Source organism: Achroia grisella, unplaced genomic scaffold (genome assembly GCF_030625045.1).
Source record: "Achroia grisella isolate CSIRO2021 unplaced genomic scaffold, CSIRO_AGI_Agris_v1 utg841, whole genome shotgun sequence".
Classification (NCBI taxonomy): domain Eukaryota; kingdom Metazoa; phylum Arthropoda; class Insecta; order Lepidoptera; family Pyralidae; genus Achroia; species Achroia grisella.
Window position 1 is genome coordinate 3,523,192 of NW_026713039.1, and position 24,202 is coordinate 3,547,393.

Here is a 24,202-nt window from a genome sequence, read left to right on the forward strand (position 1 = left end):
AATATTGAAATAGATATGCTGTGAGTGATAATCATAACGCAGGCAGAGGAACCTCATTAGCAAACACCGTTTCGCAGCTATTAACCTTGCTCTGATTGGAACCAGTATTTTATCAAGTAAGATGGCAAATCATCAGGAATTTCCTTATACAGCCGTATCGGGGTATGTTATCGTGTCCGCTTCATTGGTTCAATTGAGCATGTCGCAACTAAATTGTTAAGAAAAGCCAGAATAACCTCCATTGACCTCGTGGGAGTTGAGCATTAAAAAAACAGTTTTTAAAAACCGTTACGCTTCATCGGAGACGTGCGTTCGAAAATATTTTTGTTTTATCTGTGTTATTTGTCTATTACGCCCCGCTATTTTGTTTGAATTTGGAATTGTTACAAAGATGGCGTCGATTGATGATGAAATAGAAATGTTGATGAAATATATGTCTGTTGTGTATAGGATATATAAGGAAAGTATAGTCTAATCTAATGACGACCTAATTGAGTGCATGATATGTAGGTACGAGTTATAGAAGGGATGCAAATATTCACCCTCTAGACATAGGCCATCAATTAAAATTATTATAATTACTTTTTTTGTTTTCTTTTTCTGTGTATGTATGGGCTTTGGACACACAATTATACTGTCTTTTTCGCAAAATTTTTGTCGACAAGTCAAACAATATACTTACAACATTTTTTAATTTACAAGATTTTAGACCATAGAACTAATTATACCATGGCTCGAACGTGCATTTTGATTTCAATACCATTATAAAGGACAATTAAAACTACTAAATAAGAAAACAATCGACCTACTAACCTCTTTTTTTTGATAATCCGTTTAAAAATAAACTAAAATGATGTTATTCTTTTTGTTTCAGGCTGAACAAGCGGCGAAATACCAAACGAGGAGCGTAAATCTCTCAAAATTACCCGAATTCAATCCCCAAAAAACAAACCCAGCACGCTGAGTTTCTCAGATCCCTTCGGGCCTCCCCAGTCCTCGGACGGGGGGGGCCCATCGACCCCCCAACCAGCTATGACCACCCAGGACGCGTTAGACCACCAGCATCACCATTTAGGGGGCTCGCAGACTCCCCACGATATATCCAATTCAGCAAACTCTACCCCAAGTAATGTATCATCAAAGTCTGCGTTCATAGAGCTGCAGCAGCATGGATATGGTCCCTTCAAGGGGGGTTATCAGCATCCCCACCATTTTGGGAGTCCTGGGGGTCAGCAGAATCCTCATGAAGCGTCAGGGTTTCCAAGCCCAAGGTCGTTAGGGTATCCCTTCCCTCCTATGCATCAGAACACTTATGGGTATCATTTAAGTTCATACGCTCCTCAGTGTGCAAGTCCGCCTAAAGACGGTAAGTGATCATATGATTTTTTTAATAAATTAATTTGAAGTTAATTCTACAATAATTTATATATACTAATATTATAAAGAGGTAAAGTTTGTGAGTTTAGATGTTCGAAATAATCTCTGATACTACTGAACAGATTTAAAAAATACTTTTTGTATTTCATTTATTGAGAAAGGCTATAAGGGTGTATAATATCACGCTACGACCAATAGGAGCGGAGCTGCAATAATAAATGTTGCAAAAACGGGGAAAATGCTATACTCAAAGTTGCGTAGATAAAAAAATATTAAAACAACTTAAAAAATTATTTATCGATTTTAACTTATTTTGTTTTACTTAACACTACGTTACTAAGAACTTATTAGTGAACTTTGGTTATAACTTATATAAAAAAACATAATTCTTCATAGAAATAAAAATCTTTATAAATAAAAATTACGTGTCATGTTGTTTGTCCGCGATGGACTCCTAAACTACTGAATCGATTGCAAATTTGATTTGCATATTGTGTGCAATTTGATCCAACTTGAAAGATAATCTCAATTTATAGTCGCAATATTATTTTATTCAAGAACCTTAGCCAAAGCAACGCTTAACCGAGTCTGCTAGTTAACTATAAAATATGATGAACCAACATATCGACATCTAAGTACTTATTACGTACGTTGATTTGTCTTTGTAACCGTTATACATATAATGTACATATATTTCTTCATTTTCCCCAATATTTGATTAGTGGTTTTGGTTGCTTGATAGTGGTAACACTCAACACTCAACACTCAACACTCAACACTCAACACTCAACACTCAACACTCCTTTTAAACACTTCACACTCTTATGCAATAATTCTATTTTCTCTTTTGTTTTTCATATTTATTTTATTATATGAATTGATAATAATTTCCTATATATTTTATGCCTATATGTTATACCTATTTCTTGTTTTAATATAGTTTTTTTTTTTTTTTTCTTTTTTAATATATTAATATTTATGATAATGTAATACTGATTACAGCTGTGGTTTGTTACACGCGTCCTCGCGTATGTCTCTGGGCAGTGCCTGAATATCAGTGGTTTGCTGCTTGTATGCTGCAAACAATACACTGAGGTGCTGCCTTTTTACGTATGGGCTATGCACACACACTACGTTACTCATACCGTTTTTTGTTATCTGTATTGCATTTTATTTTATCTGTATAATTGTTGTGTATTGTATTTTGTTTGACTTCACTAATGTAATGTGTATATCTGTTTTATTTTTGTTCTTATTATTACAGTGCCTTTTGTGTGTGTGTGTGCCTTTAACGTAAATAAAATTTTTATCTATCTATCTATTACTTATAAATACCAAAAAAATATGTCATACAATTTATAAGTGCCCATTTAATATGAATATTAACATTTCCACACCTACAATACTCGATTATCTATTAGTTTAACCCAACAATTACTTACGCCATGATAAGTAGCTATTTAGCATTTTTTTTTCTTTTTAAAATTATTTTTTCTAACCTAACATTATCGGTGAGAGGTGTTATGATCGTTGGAAATTACAAATAGCCAGTATTACGGAGGCGTCAAACTTATTGTTATATTGCGAACTGATTATAGTCGAAAAAGAAAAAAAAGTTTGTCTATGTATTTTATTAATGACACTTTATTTGGTGAAAGAAAGCGGCGTTTACACGGTAGTATTTTAGTGACATTACTTTTATTGTTCTGTATTGTATGCAAGTACTAAAGAATTTTGATTCCTTCATACAGACAATTATTATTAATATTTATCACACCACTAATCTGCTCATTAACTAAGCAGTCTACTATTAGGTTACTAAATAAATGATAGATATATATTATTTTTTATATTTCCACATATAACATAAGCCTATACAAATCGAATATGTAATAAAATCTTGATTATATACTAGAATTATTTTTAAATGTATAAAGAATAATTAAAAAAGCAATATTACGATGTCAACTATAGTCTGTAATAATTTAAATAAACACAGTTTTCGGCATTAGAAAGATAAAATAGTATAAAAAAAAAAGATAAATTACTACGTATATCTACTTTTATTACATTCCTATAAATAAATAATGTTAGATACAAAAATTTTTCACAAACAAAATCGTAGCATGTAAACGATCCTTTCGTCCACGTCAAAACAGTGCCTGACATATTTAGTAGGATAGTACGACATTGTACAATAAATATTTAACTATGTCTCTTATACCACTACAATTTAGCCCGTTGTGAATTTTTTAGACGACCACCTAACGGTTCGGCCTATGAAATATTGATGACGATTGGAAGTTGAATGTCGAGTTTGAATTTCGAAAAGCGGGAAAGCGGCTATTGTATTTTTTATTATATTCAGATATAGAACAATTACATTAGGCAAAGGAATTATTTAATTCGGATTTAAAATCTATAAGTTCATACTTGTAATTCAAATATATATTTTATATACATCACTAAAATAGACTTTGTACAAAGACGTCTGCGTGAGTACTTTTGCCTCATTTGTTTCAGTCATAAAGTAACTTGTAATGTAAAATTTGTGTTCCCTTAAGTCATGACATCTTAGTCCTCTGAAATATTTAAGTGGTGTAACGGGCATCATAATGCTTTTTTTTATTTGTCTTTGATGCTGTTTATGAGTATAGCAAAAGTGACCACCTACCATCAGATCGGCGGTAAGCTTGTTGCCATTTCGATTATACAGAAAAAATGTAACATATAACTATTAAAAATAGCTAGTATTAATTTAAGTAATAATTTCCTTTAACACTATAGAGAATCGGTTAATATGTGAGAATTGTAAAATAATTGAACTGTACAGGAAATGAACTTGTTACATTACGAATACTCGTATGTGGAATTATATTTTTTATTAAAGCAACTGAAGTAATTGGTATAAAATAAATCAAATCAATAGACCATAACCGTTTATATGTTTTTATTAAAAAACAACACTATCTAATTCTAATATGACGTAGAACAATGGCTGTAGTAAGTAATTAAATATTGTTCAGCCTATATATATGTGTTGGTCTGTGTAAAAAACACACATAGATAATTAGCAGTCAGACCGAAAATCATGGTATGTACATAGTTCAGAACTATCATCATAAAAACCCTAATAAGTTTACCTTTTATTACACTTAAAACCTTAAATATAAAATAGAAATAAAACCTACATTCGATTTCAACTACTTTCTGTACAACCTTTGATTGAGAAAATGTACTCCAAGACAGATACCTACTTTTATCTTTGTATTACGTACATTAAAGTTATATAAATAAATAAATTACAAAAACAATCATTATAATCGGATCGGAATAGGTGAAAATAGAAATTTGTGTTACAGACGTAAAAAATAAAGACCAATTAAGAATATCGTTTTTAACGAAGATTGAAATCGAACCTTAAACGAAACAAGTCAATCAAAAAAAATACATTCTTTGGACGTGCAAACGAAACATCGGAAATCCTATAGACACTTCTTTTTAAATTCCGCGCTAAGCAAGGATATTGGCGGTAAAATTATCGACTTCCGACGCTGCTCTTCCTCTCTGAAGGTCGAGTATCCGTTGCAAGAGTTTCCCAAATATGTCTTGATTTCTAACGGCTTTCCCGCCGTTTCGAGGCCATCTTGTTTTAGTTTTGTTTTCATCTAACTATTGAGACTCAGACAATAACGTATACGGTTTTATGATATTTGCCCACTTATGTAATTATAAGAGTACATGTATATTTTAAAATATAAAACACTAGCTTTATCCCTCGTAATTACTCTCGAATAGCGTTCCTTCTGATTTACTGCTCATATACATATATATATTCTTTTTCTTGCTATATATTCTTGAAATTTTTATCGTGATATTAAATAACGATATAATACTGATATTTTATTTCTGTATTAATTGCAAAAATAATATTTTAACTACGGCTGGTATTTACAGAGGTTAGGGCGACCAAACCAACAAACTATTTGGATTTAATATTGTATAAATAAGTACCAATATTTTATGAAAAAAAATGATTACTATATCATATATTATCAAGTTTATTTAATTAACGCAGATTTAATCTAAACTACAAAACGATTAAGTCAACAATGAATCGACGTGCACTAAACAATTTAATTAACATTACAAACACACACACAAATAAATTCTCTAAATAAAACAAATTAGTACAAATTTTAGTGGCAACATCTATAAATTTCCATCTAGCATCGTATGTATAATTTAAATTGATACCTCGCCACGCTACTTTTTGTTGCTAACCAAAGGTCAACGCAAATTGGTTAATGATTTGACTAATTAGTATACGAGTTGAGCTGTAATCCGTCGCATTAAGGTGTATTATCGCGTGTGTGCTGTAATAGGAGAGGCTATAAATCTTGGTAACTAAGGGGACCGTATTAAATAACAACTGTTTGTAAATAACTGAGTTAATTGTGTAATGAGCGCCATCATTTGATCTACTGGTTTATTACAATTAGCTTTTGACAGCTAATTCATTTATATTACTTATATTTATATTAGGACTTATTACTACCTACTTATTTGCTAGTACTGGCGTTTTATATACATATATATATATATATGTACGTAATATATATTGAAATATATTTAGTACAGTTATGATTATTAGTACGTGGTGTACCTATGCATATATTTTATATATTTATACTCAAATAATAATAATAACATTGTTTATACTACCACTCTTTCGGAAAGGAGACTTATAACAAAAATAATGAGCAAGAAATTTTCGTGTTGCTATTTTAAATAAGAAATTTTGTTCAATATTACATTTTTAAAATTATGTGGGAATACAAATTCGATCGATAGATCAAGTTGATATTTTGGTGAATACTAATAACTACTAATAAAAAGCCTACTGCTGTCTCGCAGATAATTTTTGGTTTTATATCTGTGTTTCCATCACAGGAGAGTCTATCGGAAATATAACTTGACATACCTTTGCAATATTTATTTGTCGTTAGCCAGATTTGAACTCACGACCTTTTGCGCGTAATTTAGATTAGTAAATCACTAATCCACGACACCCTCAAAATAACTTGATAATAATAAAACCTTACAACATTAAGTCTTTGCCTCGAAGAAACTATGGTGCATATATTTTAAAAGAAAAAAAGTATTTTATTTTTTAATTTATTAATACTGGCTAGAGCACACATCGCGTTGCGTGCGTGGGCGGGCACCGACCTCGCTCGGAGCCAACATTTCGTTAGAAACATTCACCAATCATCTTTTTTTAAAGTTGGTTATCAGATATTATTTTTGTGGTATATTTTATTGAAATTTTACTCAAGTAGATTTAGTACCAAATCATCTCCATATATCTCACAGCAGCAGATTTCTTTGTTACATGTTTTGGTTAAAGGGTATAATATAAAGGAGTTAAGTTACAGATTAAGAGGCATGTCAACTTAGGCCTCTGGAATGGCAACGCATGAGTGGTGCCATGGGTATCACAGTTGCCCTTCAGCCGCTCCATAAGTCCTTACTTTGGTTTGGCGTGCTATCTGCACTCGCCCCTTATCGTCCGGTGAAGCTGTAAAGGCCAGCTGCGGTCAGCATTAGAGTAGTCTGAAAAAACCATCATGCAAATCACTTTTCAGGCTAAATAAAGATGTTTATATTTGAACATTAGAAAAAGACACGTTAGAATAAGCGTCTCTACACATTGCTATTTTTTTAACAACCCTGCAAGCTGTTGCTCAGTAACAGCCTATTATAAAGTAGATTATCAACATAATCTATTTAGTACATTCACGTTCTATGAACAGGAATCAAACTCGTATCCCAACTGTCTCTACCGCCGTCGGCGACACGCACAAAAACTTTAATAACACGCTTCAACTAGCGTCGTACCTTTTAATTATTACTTTACCTTAATTTTTAACGTTTTTCAAAGAAAAACTCCCTTCAGGCATTCAGCACGTGTTTAGTACAATCGAATGGAGAAGTGCTCTATATTAAATTGTTTAAGGTATATATACATTAATATATATGCATTTATTTACTTTAATTATTAGTTATACAATTTTTTTTAATAACACGCAGCCTTTCTTTGCGACTGTGCTTTCTCATATTTAAGCTATGCGATATTTGATTTACAGATTCATTGATTTTAGTTAATAAGTTCATATATTTTTTTAAACCCACTTGTCTTCTTTTTATCATATGTACCTATTTTTTTAAGGAATGACATAGACATAAATTACTACTGAAATATGTATTATGTATCTTATCAATCGATTCCCAAAGGGAGCCAAAGGTAATTCTCAATTCAGCCGTAATTTTTTTTATTACAAATAATTCAGCCTATATGTTTTCTTTTTACTACAGAACTTTGTTCTACGTCAATCGAGTTTGACAATTATTTTTCAAAAGCCGATACTTCCCGTGTGGTCCAATATAAATTTGATCAAGATCTGTCCAGTAGTTTTTAAGTAATCCTTAATAATGCGATTAATGTCTTTTCGTGGATTGAACAAGCTGTTACTTTCTTGCAAAACACATCTGGTTGAACAAAAATATATATAAAATTTAATATAGTATTTTTTCTATATTTTAATATGTAGAGTTATTTACCTTTTCTCATTAATATATGTTAATTGTACGATGTATATATATATGTATGTTTTTTTTATTTAACCATTAATTATAGTACTTTTCTGTTCATGTATTTAGAACGCTAAGTACTTACTACCACTATTACAGTGTTAAGTTGGATGGCAGAGATCTTTTTCAGAGATAAAACCCACCTTTATGTTTTTCATATCTATGTTATATTATAATATATATAAGTATTAAGAGAAATAATCTTTGTTCAAATAAACTTAATATAAGTACTTTTGAATAGTCACATTTTTTCTACCACTTATTTGGTACGCAGACTCATTATTAGAAGAATGAGTTAGAAACTTGCGTGTAGCTCTTCTAAATAAATGTCATTCAGAATATTTTTTTTAAGAATTAAAAGTATTATAAAAGTTTATATAAATATATAATTACTTGAAAAACAAAATAAATCAGTTATTAATAATTCCGTTCACAGTGCAATAAAAATTATATTATAATAAACAAAAATAAAAACGTACAGCCTAGAATTTTGTATGTACAAACTACCAAATAGCAAAGTTGACGTAAATTAATAGTTAGTTGAGTAACAAAAGAAATCAATCATAGTTATTATCATAGAGCCGGCCAGTCCCTACAAGCACCCATTCAAAATTACAATAAAGAGTAAATAATTATCAAAAGTCAGAACGTGCATCCTTGTCATTCCGGCCGTCAATTTACGATGACCTCCGTATAAAAACTACGTACATCTGCATTTCATTATTCAACATTTAATATTTTGATTTTGCACATGAAAAATGTGGTTTGAAACGAGCACCTGTCTCTAACCTGTCTGTATGAACTTATTAACTAGTTATTAAAAAAAATATGCACATAACGCGCTCTGTGGTCGTTAATTAAGCCAGTTGACATTGTTGGCGTTGCAACATGAAATTTATTACTTTAATGTGAATTTTTGTTTATTCATAATCGTTTAATTCATATCAGGAATTATATTTTCAAATTGCAACCCAATTAGGTAATTTTTTGAAATCATAATTTAATAATCTTTATATAGTATAAGTCAAAGTCGCCGTCGCTGTCTGTCCACTTATATCTTCAAAATTACGCAACGGATTTTAATGCAGTTTTTAGCAATAGATAGAGTGATTCAAGAGGAAGGTTTATATGTATAATACATGCATATCGTAATATAGAACAAGCCGAGAAATTCAAAGATTTGTAATGCATCCGTACAAAACCGGGACGGGTCGCTAGTAACACATAAAAAAAAATATGCCTCTTCATACGTTTAACATTTTTTTAAATCGGTTAAGCATTTTTTATATAAATTCATTCTTTTTCACATAATAAAGAAATAAATAAAATTTTTCCTATTTATAATATCAATTAAGACGAAATGTGTGTAAAATAATAAAGACAATAATTTTATTTATCCATACGTGTCAAACCAAAAAAAACCTTTAATATTTAATTTTGAGGCGGAATGGAGTTTGCGGGGCTAGTGGGCAAATAATAAAATTGATAAATCAACGTTGCCTTCCTTCCTTAATCCTTTTATTTGAAGTCAACGCAGTACCTACGTCATCATCTTCCCTCTACTTGATAATAAATGTTAAAAAAAAACTTTTGTTACCGACGGTCCCAAAACGAGAGAGATCTAAACAAGATACGCGGAGGGTTCCTCAAGGCGAAGTGTTGGGCACACCCCGTACTATAACTTTTATCACGATACGTTGGGCCCGCCTTCGAGTCAAGCTCTCACTAAACTCTTTACGATTAGTTTAAAATATTTTGACACTTACATGTATTTAATTTATTTACTCAATTTAGTCTACTAATTGTCTATATGAGTGTTTATTTATTTACATAATACTGGTAATTGCACAGAGTAGACCTTACATAATAATTAATAAGGTGTTCAGCAATATTTATTTTTATTTATTTATTAAAACTTTAATGCACATAATTGAAAGTACATATGGCGGACTTAACACCATGCGGCATTATCTACCAGTCAACCATGGGTGGTGCAGAGAATAATTGTTGGCGGTGCAAATATAAAAAATAACAATATTCACTTACTATGAGGTGAGACGCATGCTAGTTGCCCCTGTGTTATAAAAAAAATTACCATCTACATTCAAAAGCATAAAATTATTATTATATGTATTATAAATAGGTTATTGACTAACATATATATGAAATAATAAAAAAATATATATTTATATAATCTGCCACGATAGCGCCGATACACCACACCCTTCACCCAGTAGTCCTCTTTCATGAAGGTGGGCAGCATGTTGGTGAGGACTCCGGCCACAAACGCCTAAAAACTCGCGTTGTGACTCGACTCCAGCGCCACCCTCAATGTCAGATTACTCCTGGTTCGTATGTAGTTGACAATGTCTTGGTCCTTGGTTAGGAGTGGATGAGTCATATTTTATTTTTATTTATTAAATTTAGGCAACTAGGCCTATGTTATAAATACCTTCTAGACTAATATACATATGAATTAATATTATAAAACTAATATCTTGATATTGTCTGTATGGTCACGGCACTGACGAAAACAATCTGACACGGTAGCGCCGATACACCACACTCTTTATATAACTGAAATTGCGAACAAGCTGAAGGTATGCTTGATAAGTGGTAACTGTTTCCTATATGGTACATCAATAGCACCACGGACCTCACGTTACTACGACGCTCATGGCACTACTCATATATTACCATTGTGGAGGACTAAGATGGCCTTTTATATGCGTCATGACTAAGGCCCTCACTGGACATTGCAAGCTGAATAAGCACATGGCGAAATTAGGCCTTAGCTTAACATCAATCTGCAAATTTTACCAAGCAGAAGAAGAAACGCCACTACACATCCTATGTGGTTGTAGCCCTCTCATGCATAAACAAAATATCCGCTTTGGTAAGTATACACTATATCCTGAGGAGATGAGAACCATCGTTCCTAAGAATATTCTTCAATTCTTGTCCCTTACGGCTCTAAGTAGCGAACTTAGAACAAGGGCGAGGACAATGGATCTATACAGATCGCAGTGTTATAGGTTTTAGCACCTGACAATAGTGCAAATCCTTATTGTGTTCCAAAGCAAGCTGTATGGTGGCTGAAGTAGATGAGGCAGAAGTATCCAAAGGTATACCTGATGACATTGTGTCCAAGTAGAGGTTATTTATCATTAGAAGTAGAAATATAATTTAAAGCATAATATTTTTACTTTTTTCGGATAAACCATTAAACACTTTAGTAATTAAAATGATTTAATAGGTACATATACTAATTTAACGTTGTAAATAATATAACAATCTTATATAAATTGCAAAAAAGTTTGTCTCGTAAAATAAATACATCAAGATACTGGCCATGCATAATAGGATATTAATTATCTACTTATATAATAAAAATTAAAAAGTGAAAGTAATTAAAAATCATAATTCGATTCCCATACGAACTATTCCGTAATAAAAACCGCGTTATGGGTACATCACTTAGTTTTTTAGTTTTCTTTATTGTGGAACCGGCAACGAGGCAGTTTCGCTCACTTGGTGACCAAGTACACGGTACACAATAAAGTTGATATAACTGGCAGTTTCTAAATAAATTAAAAATAAATTTCGTGAAATTATTTACTAACTGACATTTTGAATAAGTATTCCAAAATTTTGCCTGATGCTCTAAATTTGAAAAAGTTATTAATTCGCCTAACTTAAAAACTAGTCATATATTAAAACATAAATTCAATATAAGTTATGTGGGAAATAATCTATATATATATTATAAAATAATAATAATATATATGGCAAGTTGGAACAGAGCATATAATTTTTGTTAATGGGGTATTTGTCTTCAGTAAATAAATAATACAAATGACAAACTAAAATGACTCTACAATATATTGTACATCTTTAATTAGTATAAAATAAAGTCAGCCGAGAAATTCAAAGATTTGCAATGCATGCGAGCGCAGCCGGGATGGGTCGCTAGTATTATATAATTGAGATATTTACCTCTATAATTTTATTAAGAGCTTCTGATATTTCAACGCAAATTTCAAAGCGAGCATCATCAACAGCTAAGTTAATAATAAATACAATAAAAATTAAATTTCAATTATTCAATACAGCAGCGATATATTGATCGTCGAATAGTCTCGCGTCTACTCGCCCTGTGGTTTTAAAAAATCTTTTTTGTTGAAGGTGAAGGAAAAGGGTTTTATTGTTTTTGGTATGGTTTTAGTTTCTTTTTTTATATATATATTTTATGCTCGGTTTTTCGGTAGGCGGCTTCGAATGGGCGGGGAGCGTTTGAGCGCATGCGTGCCGGCGCGACCGACTCTACACTACGATGATTTTCAATTATATTATTAGTATTAATAATATTAAGTATTTTTTATCATAATAGAATAGAATAGAATAGAAATTATTTATTCAAATTATTATAGTTTTATTTTACATGTATATAGGTAAAAAGAAAATATAGGAAAAGACTTGGAATACGGAGATATATATTAGGAAACGGTTGTCGCTTTGACAGTGAAGTATAAATAAGAATGTACAATTAAAGACCTATAAATTTAAATACAAATTTAGAACGAAACAATACATTTCCGATTAGCCAGATACAATACAAATAAAGCTAGATTTAAACACTTTTGAATAGGTCTATAAGTCGCTAGTTCATATCCGGCTCGAAGGACCACAATGTTGGGAGCTTGGACTGTAATTTATTATAGCTACCTTTTTTGGACCAAACTTATTAGAAATTAGTACTTATAAATTACACAACATATGGTATGTGAATCGTGGACAAAACCAGAGAGAATCAATCAATGGTGCCATCCTGTAGCTCTTGTGTGTTACCATAGACATAAAATAGTTATGTGTTACTAGCAATAAGAAGAAGAAGAGCGAGCAAGAAACTTGTGTGTTTTCCCAATGACGTTTGTAGAGAAATTTTATCTGTTTTTATAAGACTTTTTATTGATTTTATGATAGTCTGTGAATATTTGAATGTATAAAAATTTAGTTTTCGTAAATTTGTTGTCACAAAATTAAAAAAGTAGTCATGTGGATGGCTTGCTTTGTTTATTTATTTTATCAGTCTAGTATAAAACTAATCTAAGTTTTTACTACGATATGTCTGATATATATTTTATTCTCTAATAGATTGCTTTGCGCGCCTTTTGTTAGGTTTATATTAAGTTCCTTTTTTTGTAAATATACTTTGTTTTTTATGCACAATAAAGAGTATTATTATTGATTATTATAGTATTATTATAGTATGACTAGACATATATACTTTACTAACAAGTTTCTACAAATATATTTCATATAGGTATAGATATAGCAAGGCAATATACTATATATTAATAATAAAGATAAGAAATATAAGAAACGAAATTATAATAGTATCTTATCGTGAGGAAAGACTGATGTTTTAGTCGAATTAATAAAAATGCAAATATATCGATTAATTAAAACGATCCATCACTATTATCGATGTCGATGAGTTAACGATGCGGCGACGTCACTACCGTCCGGGGGTGTGTCCGTACCTCGGGGCCCGCTGCATTGTTTTGTCCGTCTGTTTGACGGACGTACACACATACACGTATATATAATACAATACAAATTTGTATTGAAGACATGGGAATATTTTTAGTACTTGTTCAAATCTTATTATCACTTGTTATAGGTGAAAGACATTTTTACTAATTTCTGTAATAATTTATTATCATACCACTTCAGACTGTCGTGGTATAGACGTTTAGTAGATAGATAGATAGACAGAATATAATTGTAATATTCAGTAAAGAAAAGATATAAACAATATATTAAAGAACACATGTATATTTACTACAAGGCCGTTAGTGTAATTCAGTGTAATGATGCTTTCAGCACCCGTAACTCTAGGGGAATTGCAAGTGCGTTGCCGGCCTTTTAAGAAGGAACGAGCTCTTTTCTTGAATGTTTCAATATCGCAATGGTTCGGAAATACTATTGCTTGTAATTCCACAATCTGGTTGTATGTGGTAAAAAATCTGCAATAGGCGAAGCAGAGATTCACACAGACGACTTTTAACAAAGTCTACTTCGGCAAAGTCATTAATCGTTCATTCATTAAATATCAGTCTTACAAGTACAAGCACATATACAAAGTGAACCAATATATTATAAAAAGAACGTTGCAGTTCTTGTAAATAAACCGACAGATTTATAGCCGTATCCGTTTCATAAATTAAAAATAGAGAAGCGGGAATTTGAAAATGATAATAGCATCTAGGAATGGAAACTCGAACCGTCCCGTGTGTTACGATCCATCTAGATATGCATAACAGTTTGCCAAGCGAGCCCCATATATCAAACCACTCACAGAGACATTCTATACTAGGTAATACTCCCTGTACACTCCACCCAACGCAACGTTGTGGATATAAAATGCATGAGAAATTCAAATAAACTTAAAAACTAATAATAATCATAAATAATAATAACAATAAATAAACGAAATAAAAAACATAGATCTGTAATACAATTATAAACAATCAGGAATTAAAAAAAGATTTGAAAATAGAATGCGTAAAATTTGTTGCGTCAAATAATTAAAAAAAATGTTACTGGTTCTGTGATCTGTGAAGATCTGTAAAGAAATTCTAACTGACCTGTAAATTTTAGTTGTCAAATTGAAAAAATATATAAAATTACCGATTTTATATAATGACAATTTGCTTTTATAATATGTGCAATGTGCACATACTGTTTTAAACACAAGTAACACTAGGTGCTGACAAAATCAGTACGTTATATGAACCCGTTTAAGTATAATCAGTGGCGATAAATCAAAAATTACGAAAGTGGACGTCAAAAATTACATAATATTTTTAAAATGCCTCTTCAACGTTCCAAAATTAAATTTTAAAGAGATCGAGAAGCGTTCGAAATTTGAATATTCCGAGTTGTGTATCAACAAGAGCACACGCATTCTTACCGCCAAAAAGCTGGGTGTCGGGTTGTTGGTCTCGCGGCGATCCGATGGGGCGATATAAAGGCAGTAATTACAAGTTACCACTGACTATTATCAAGTAGCGACTGGCTTTCATATATTTTACAAAATGGATGGCGAACATTCACGGGGCATCGTATGGCTTGAATATTTATATTGTAGATTTATTGCGCTGTTTTGTGTGTGTTGATTTACTGAGGGGGTGTCGGCTGCTTGGATGTTTTAGGTTCACTTATAGATTTCGCCTTTTCGCGTGAACTACTGGTATAGAGTTATACTGTGGTAATTGTGATATAATACTACTATTGGAGTAGTTATTTGATTAATGGATAAATTAATTAGATACAATATTTGACAGTTAAATTCTAAAAATGAGAAAGACAATGAAATATAAGTATTCATAGGTTCAAACATGTGTATGTTGAATCGAAATTTCTTGTCTTCAATTTATGTATTTTTTTCCTTACCGTCCAGTTCACTGAAGTTCTACTCAATTGAATCTATAGAAGATTCAATTAAGAAGAACTGAGAAGAAAAATCCTAAATATAGTAGACGGAAATAACATATTTCAATGTCTCATTAACTTTTCAACTTGTGAAGAAGTCACCTTACAAATAAGTTTTCAAATATATTTCCCATAATATAATATAAGGCTCTCAGCCTTATATTATATTACAAGAATATCATGTACATCACGTCATCATGTGATGCCCGTGATAACTCTTATTCCGTTTTATTCGTGAGGTCTAAGGCGTTATGCCTCCGTGCCTTCCAATGCGACTGACAAGTCACGCAAATTTCTGTACGTTTACTTCATTACCAACTTTGTTTCAGAGAAGTGCGGTCTATCTGACGATCCAGGACTTCGAGTGAATGGCAAAGGAAAGAAGATGAGGAAACCCAGGACGATATATTCCAGTCTACAGCTTCAGCAATTGAACAGGAGGTTTCAAAGGACGCAATACCTCGCTCTCCCCGAGAGGGCGGAACTGGCCGCGAGTTTAGGGTTAACTCAAACGCAGGTTAGTACCTATAGCTGTTTGTGAATATTTCCTAAGTCATAAAAAAATATCTATCTCGAGTATTCTAAAGCCGTAAAAATAATATATATAAAAATGAATGTGAAAGGTCTGCAGATAAGGACGTATGACTTACGGTTTTTATGTTTGCCTTTACCCGAAAGAGATGAAGTTACAAAAAAAAAATGTATAAAAGTGTATGATTTCACACATAATAAATATTTGTTACTCCATTCTATTACACTACTAAATGAGCGAATATATAAATACAATAGGAGAAAATAAATTAACTAAAACTAACTGGTAAGACTGCAATTGTCAAGAAAACAAAAACTATAGAAACAAAACGTATATTAAGTAGAACAGTTTTTGTTAGATATCCGTCTTTTTACACCGAAATTAAAAAAAAAACCGGTGCCATAGACAACACTTATCGGCACATAGTAATTATGTCACAACCTTATAATTACACCGCATGTGTACGTTGTACGACTTATTTTTTTATCTACAAATCACTGTACACTTAAAAATAGACTTTAAATAAAAGAAAATAGAAGAAAAAGTAAAATAACATTCTATCTTAGACCATAGATTATAGAGCATATAATTAAAAAGCGAAACTTTTTTAATATCGGTCGCGGATAGTGCACTGTCGTTTCATAGCCAGTAATTATATTTCTATACTCGGCATATTATATTTAAGTATAAAAAATAAAACATCAAATCTAATTATATCAATTGTAATGTATCGCAATACTTTCGTGTCACTACATTCCTTACTGAATTAGAATAAGTATTTAAATATTATAATATAGATACTTAAATATTATATTATAAAAATCATACACGTAGGTACGTACTATGTAACTTTCTATTAATATTACCGACCTCTTATGACTATGATACTATCATTATGACTGTATACGTTCATATTAAATTAGCTTTTGTTTTTGTTATTTGACAGAAAGTTTAAATTTCGAACAAATTTCCCGCGTAATCCTTACATTACTCTATGAATACATTTTTTCGGAGCAAGCAGTGTGGCAACATGTTCGAATACGATGCATCGATTCGATTTGATTCGTATCAGATTGATTCGTTATGTGTCACCGTGCAGAATGAATAATCGTCATCGTACATCGAATGAAGTGCATCCGTGGGATGCCGTTGATTGTAGAAGGCGTAGAGTTGTCTATGACGAAATAACATTAATGTGTTTTGGTCACAAAATGGCTTATGTAGGTAACGTAACTATGTTGTGTCATCAAAAATTACATTTTACACTAATATAAAATATTAATACATTTCCTCAAACTCTGCCATATGCATCTTATTATTGTGTATAAATAAAATAAAATGAATATATAGGTATATATTAAGAGTAGTAAATATTAAGTGTACTATTTAAAGTTTAATAGCCATTATGATCTATGGTTTTGATAACAATAGACAATTTTGAAGCGGTGATATCAAAACCGTATTTTTTTAATTTAATATTTTCATGACTAATATGCTAATAACATAATTTGTTTTAATTTGCCTAATTACAAGATATGTAATTTTACTTTTCTTTATTAGAATGCAAAAATAAAGATCGTAATCCAAATCTACTTTTTAGGCATTATAGTGATGTAACAGATAGACTGTTTCCACCAGAAACAGTCTATCTGTTACATCACTATAATAAACAACTAAACATAAAAATATCCTATAGGAAAATGGCTAATATCTAACATTTACATATTAGCCATTTTCTATTTTAATGTACACAACACCGGACATAAAAGAAGAAAAAAAACTTTAAAAAACTTTTTTTTGTGTTTGACTTATTATACTTAGTTCATTAAAATAGTTTATACATAGACATAATTGTGTATAATATCTAACATTTTTCTACATTACACAATAAATAGAAGTATCTCTAACATTACGTACATTCTAAATATTTATATGTCTGGAAGCCGGTAACGGTACAAAAAGCAAGGTCGAGTTAATTTTATTATAATTTAATATTTCTCAGTTATTGTCTATACGAAGCACTTTGATGAACCCGCGTCGATATCACTAGAGACTTCACAACGCATAGACAATTTTAGCTTGTCGATGTTTTTCATTTATCGATTCATAAACATTTACTTTTTTTTTCGTTTGTCAGGAGGCTTTGTTGCCTATTATGCCACCGCCAAGTTTACGTTTCCCGCCTTTTTTTCCTAACAAACATTTACTTACTACTAAATTAAGTTCATACAATAATACAACGAGTTCTCATATGATTTATCATGAATTTTTTACAGTTAAATTTATTACATATGTTTTATCTTAAAAATATATTTATATTAATACTTATATATATATTCATATTTATATGTTAATAGTGTATATAAATGTGTGTCGGTATTCTGAAGGAGAAAAATAAAGAATTTTCTATTCATTTCATTTCATTAAGAAAACAAATAAAACCATAATAAAAAAAATAACTTCATAGATTAAAATATCTATGATAAATTATCGATAATTAGAACATGTGAGGACCACTCTACTATCGACGGCATGATTCGAAAAGCGGAATACAACTCAATGCTCCTATCTCTTTCTAACAAAAACGGACAATAAACGTCAGTTGGCATACCTAGAACTTCATTAGTTGAAACAAAGAAGCTATTCAATTGTGTAACCTATTACGGCGCATTAAGGTGCATGTTTATTGTAGTTTTGTATCCATGTTTTTTGCCACAGATAATAAATCAAGGCATTTGTCTTTAGGTGCTGCTTACGAGCTATTGTTTTCCTCATTCCAAGATTGCGTTTTCTTAGTATGTTATTTGTTTTTTTACTATTCATCGAGATTAAGCTTGTAAAGGTCAGATAATATTTTCTTTTAATGAAGTTTTCATAATCTATTTGATACCTTACTTGCAATAACCCCCGGCGCTGCCTGTACGTAGGTAACTTTTACACATTACATTATTTAACTAGTTTTCTGTAGGTGGATGAATTTTTATATCAGTCAAGTATGATTGAGTTTGTCCATTAGAAACAAACATACACAATTTATATACCTAGAAGGTTGTATTATAAATGAACACTACAATTTTTTACAAAAAACTCGAAACTAAATATGAGAAATTTTCGTCATATAAATTTTTCTTCAAATTTTTAAAGTTAACTTTAAGTCTAATATGGTAATCGATATTAATATACGCCATAAATAATAAAATATACAGTTGTTTTGATATATCTACCTTTTAGAACAAGTTTCTGAGCACATCGACTCATCACACTGGGCGCGTACCAAATCTATTCGATGACAGCTATTCGATTCTAAAATCGAACCTAACGATTAACCGTGTCATTCCCACATAACCTCGAAATCAGTCACGCCTCTTTCGTATCGTAATGAAGCCTAATCAATAGATCACAATATTATCCACACCAATACTAATTGACGTTATCTCTATGATTTTTTAAATTTATTATACATGTAGAAAAGTATAATGAAAGTGTAATAGAGTCTCGATTATTTAATTTCAAATTTAGAACGAGAAATACTCTGTGGTTATATCTCAGATGCAAAGGTATTCTATTAGTGGTAGTCTTATCACTAGATACAAAATATTTTATGTACGTAACTGGGATACCATTTTTTAGCACGTCATATTTGCAATTTGCAAATATATACTGCATTGCATATATTAATTTTAAACGATTCGTCTCAATGTGGTAGATATGTCACTTAAAATGAAAATGTTGTGTGAAATTGCAAGTTGTTCTGTTTTAGAACTATTAGATACAAATTGGTTCAATTCCCATAAGGGCGGTACCAGCTCTTACAAAGCGTAGTGTTAATTGCTCTATGGATGCTATAGTATCTACTCAAGTCGCATTTCAAACAAAATCAATTTTATGTGTAATGCATCCACTTGTTTTATTATTGCATTGTTAGAAATTGATTATTTACGTAATTTTATAGTTTTCGTCCTCAAAAGTAACGCATATATATAGAATAAAATATTTGTATTATGAAACTATGACAAAACTTTTTCAGCATCGACTTTTATACCGTGCTATTTTTTTTCTGTTTCGCAAAAGGCTAGTATCTTTTGCCTATTGTGCCATTAATATACAGGAAATGAAACTGTACAATGGAAAGGAACGGGTAAAATTTTGAAATTGCTCGAAAATGGTGATCATGGATTTTAAAGTTTAATGCTATTATAGATAATAAAATGTGGCAATTTTTTATAAACCATTAGATTAACATATGTAAGTTAATAGCCCTACGTTGTATTTATTAAGTTAGTTTTTAAATTAATGCACAGAGAAGCATAGACAATGTAACTTATTTAAAAACAGAACGTCAATGTTACTGGCCAGTCGAAAAACATCGTCGAATCGTCGAGACAGAACGAAATGATGATGGATGATGCTTTAGTGTATTACGAATTACTGCATTGCCGTGTGACGAATCAAATAGATATATATTATATATGGCTGCTACTGTATTGGAATTAAAAATAAGTGGATTTCCAATTGTACTGAGCTTTGATTTCAAGTTTGGTCATTAGACATATGAAAACAATTTATCATTTTTTTCGATGGATGTAGATTAGATTATTGTAGTGGTGCGGTGGTGATAATTATTCTTTGTTTTATTTTAATGGACGTGTTAATATTATAGGTTTTGTATTATTTGGAACCGTCGCCTTAACACTGCGCATATTAAAAAAAATATTAAGTAAGCTTTATTATCCATATAATAAAGCAAACTTAACAAATTTTTAAATAGACTACATTTTCAGAATTTATTTTATAAGCCTTTATATAATAAACGCTGAAATTTAGTCTATTTATATTGTAACATTAGTTTAGACAAAGTGAACCCAACGGTTCCTGTATTTAAGACATATTTTATATCTAATCAATAAAAAAAATTATGTATAATGGTAACACAAGTCGCCGGAGTCAGAAGAAGAGAAAAAAGATGAAAACATCATTCGTTTGAGCGGGATAAGCTGTTTGCTTGCAATTATAGGTGGATTACTATATGGCCTTCCCCTAGAAACCATCGTGGTTAATACCTGTGAATTCTGTAAAATAACTGACCTAATATCATGAGCATCCTATCATCCTTCGTTGGTAGCGTATACTATTTAACGCATATGATTCCATTTTGATCTATTAAAAAACAATATATATTCTGTTCTATATGTTAGTACACCTATGTCCATAGAGTATATAACATAAAGGAGTTCTAACCAATAATACTGGCTGGCAGACAACGGAAAACGCTAGTCACCATCTCGAATGTTAAGAAAGATGACTTTCGAATTTTGAAATCACGACCGTGATTGGCTGTCAAACCCCAGCCATCAACCAATAGGGGCTCGTCAAATGTCATGACTTGCGGTTATAGACAATTGTCGTGAAAAAACGGCGGGATGATAAAATAAAAAAAAAACATATCGGCTTCCGTTAAAGTGGCAGCTTCTGTCGTTTTGTTCGGTCGGCGTATGGTCTTTGTGAATCATTGACGCCCGTCAGTATCGAGTATTATTTTTTATCATTGTCTCGAATGATTTGACGGCGGTCGAAGATTCAGTTGTAGAAAGTCCAGTGATGTGAACTTTACATATCTGTCAGTTCATTTTCCCTAAGAACAAAAATCATAATATCTGAGGGCAATGAAAATGCCCCAAATTGTTAATTAAACAAATAAAATCTATAAATATTTATCCAACAAATCGTCTTTTATTAAAATGTAGCAAATCTCAAACAGTTACAATTCGCATCTCTCAGTTAACCTTCAAGACTACGATGTCAGATCCCAAAAAACAGGGCCAAGTCCATAAATAAATGTGAAAACCCAATTGGAAAATTATCATCAATTGTTCACAATTAAATTCAATTTAAACGTTAACATTCAACCAATTATTTGGATAAAGATAGCATGCTTTGACAATTATTGACAATTTGTAAAGAATTCGGGTCGAATCCATTCTAGTTTTGTGACTCAGTGGGATAGATAAACTGAGAGCAATAAAATTGTAAAAATTTCAATTCTATTGAAACTCATAGTACTTCACATATGTAGGTTGGAGTAGATAGTAGACCACGCTCCAAGCTTTAGAGTTAATCAATAAGATATCTTAGGAAATGTGTATTTCGTAATATTAGTGTTAAAATTCGAGATTTATTATTAACATGCTACCGGTCTTAGCTTTGGACGGGTGTACATGTGTTATACATATAAACCTTCCTCTTCAATTACTCTATCTATTGCTAAAAACTGCATCAAAATCCATCGCGCAATTTAAACCACGCAGTTCCTTCTGGAAACCAAGTGATTTCATGTTGGGCTAACTGGTCTGACATCATTCTCATTTTATCATACTTCAATAATGCTCTATTATAACTGGTGCACCACTACATTATCATCCATAAACAAAGACCTGTAGGCTACGGCCAAGTTGCCAAGTTGCCAAATTGCAACAGCCCAAACGCGTCAATAAAAAAATATGGTGTCTAAATAGGCGACTTTTTACAGAAGTCTACCTACTAAAGGTATAGGAATTTCCAGGTTTGTTTATATTTTATAACAAGTACCCGTTGCCATAACAATAATTAAATGACTAATCCAAACTTGGCAGTTTTATAATGATGTATTACGAGTAGAATGGATGAATATCATTCTATCACGACGGTTAAACTACATCGGGATTCGTAAACAAGAAACGTGGGTAATGTAACAGAGAAAAGTGTCTAATACTTCTTTAAAAGTAACTAATTACCTCTGCCCGCGATTTTATCTGCCTGAAATTTATAGCCTATATGTTATTAATAAGCTATATTACTGTAAAGTTTCAATAAAATCCATTCAGTAGTTTTGCATGAATATTTTTAAATGTTTGTGAATGTTTTTTGAATGTTTGTGAATGTTTTTGAATGTTTGTGAATGTTTTTTGAATTATTTTTCATTCTACAACTCCGTGTTTATAATATTAATAAGTTTATTACCATAAAAGAGATGGACTGTGTGAAAGACGATATGATAAGAAAGAGAGTAAATAACGAAGTGACTGCGAACAGGGATGAATGGATGAGAAGTACATATTACGCCGACCACAAATAAATGGGACAAGGAAGAAATGATGATGATGATTACCACAAAAATGGTGATATATACACCTAATTTTTTTATTTCTATTACCACAAACGATATATATATATATATATATATATATTAAATTACAAATGTCTTTATTAAGTTAAGAAAAAAAAATAAGTTTATTTAGTGTAGTATCGCAAAAATCAAAATCTTGCATATAGAATACTAGTTACTACCGACCGATGACTGATAGAAAATACCGCAAAATGTTAAATCCGCCAAATGTACTGTTACTTTTTTATAATTGCATTAAACTTATATAAATAAAAAAAATGCCATGCACGTTTGTCAATAATGGAAAAGAATTTGTATAAAGTCTGCATCGATAAACAGTATTATTAATCTATTTATTTTATACCACAAAGGTCCTATTCCTATATTGCTTTATACCATTCACCAACAGTTGCACCGTTTGCTAGATTGCCTAGCATACGGCCCATCTGATGGTGAATGGTTATTAATGTAGAGCAACATCAGAATAGATCAGATTCAGTAGCGAGGTGACAGGCGATCCACACATAGTAATTATATTATAGTAGAACCAACTCATTATAATATAGTGAAATAGTAGCCTTTAATCATTTTAATTGCCACTGCTAATTCTATGAATGGCCTTTGTTGAGATTATTATCAATAGTTAACCTATCGAGAGTATATATATCTTATAGAAACCTATTTATAGTATCTAGCGGTCTCTAGATGCTCGAAGTTAGACTATAATTAAAATTATAAGTTTGAATATTAAGGTTATTGTTAATGACTATACTGCTATAATGACAGGCACTGACTGTCGCAAAGGAAATAAAAAAAAAGGAATTTTAACATCTGTTCAATTATTCAGTTATTTAACATGAAAAATAACAAACAAACTGACAGATACATTTCAGTATTTATAATATTAGTGTAGTTACTTTAGTGTTTCAGGCGTCCATAGATTACGATAACCGTTTACCATCAGATTCGCCGTATGTAAGATTACCACCATTCTAGTAAAA

The 24,202-nt window shown here is 31.1% G+C and overlaps 1 protein-coding gene across 6 annotated transcripts in view; it reads left to right on the forward strand.

The window, feature by feature from the left end:
• Positions 1-24,202, forward strand: part of LOC131852242 (homeotic protein distal-less-like) — a 114,677-nt gene that overhangs the window by 21,611 nt on the left and 68,864 nt on the right. For all 6 annotated transcript variants that reach the window (XM_059202889.1, XM_059202892.1, XM_059202893.1 and 3 more), the window contains exons 2-3: positions 875-1,366; positions 15,858-16,045. In XM_059202889.1, the coding sequence (XP_059058872.1) occupies positions 1,033-1,366; positions 15,858-16,045 (522 nt within the window). In that variant the 5' untranslated portion in view covers positions 875-1,032. The remainder of the gene's footprint in view (positions 1-874; positions 1,367-15,857; positions 16,046-24,202) is intronic.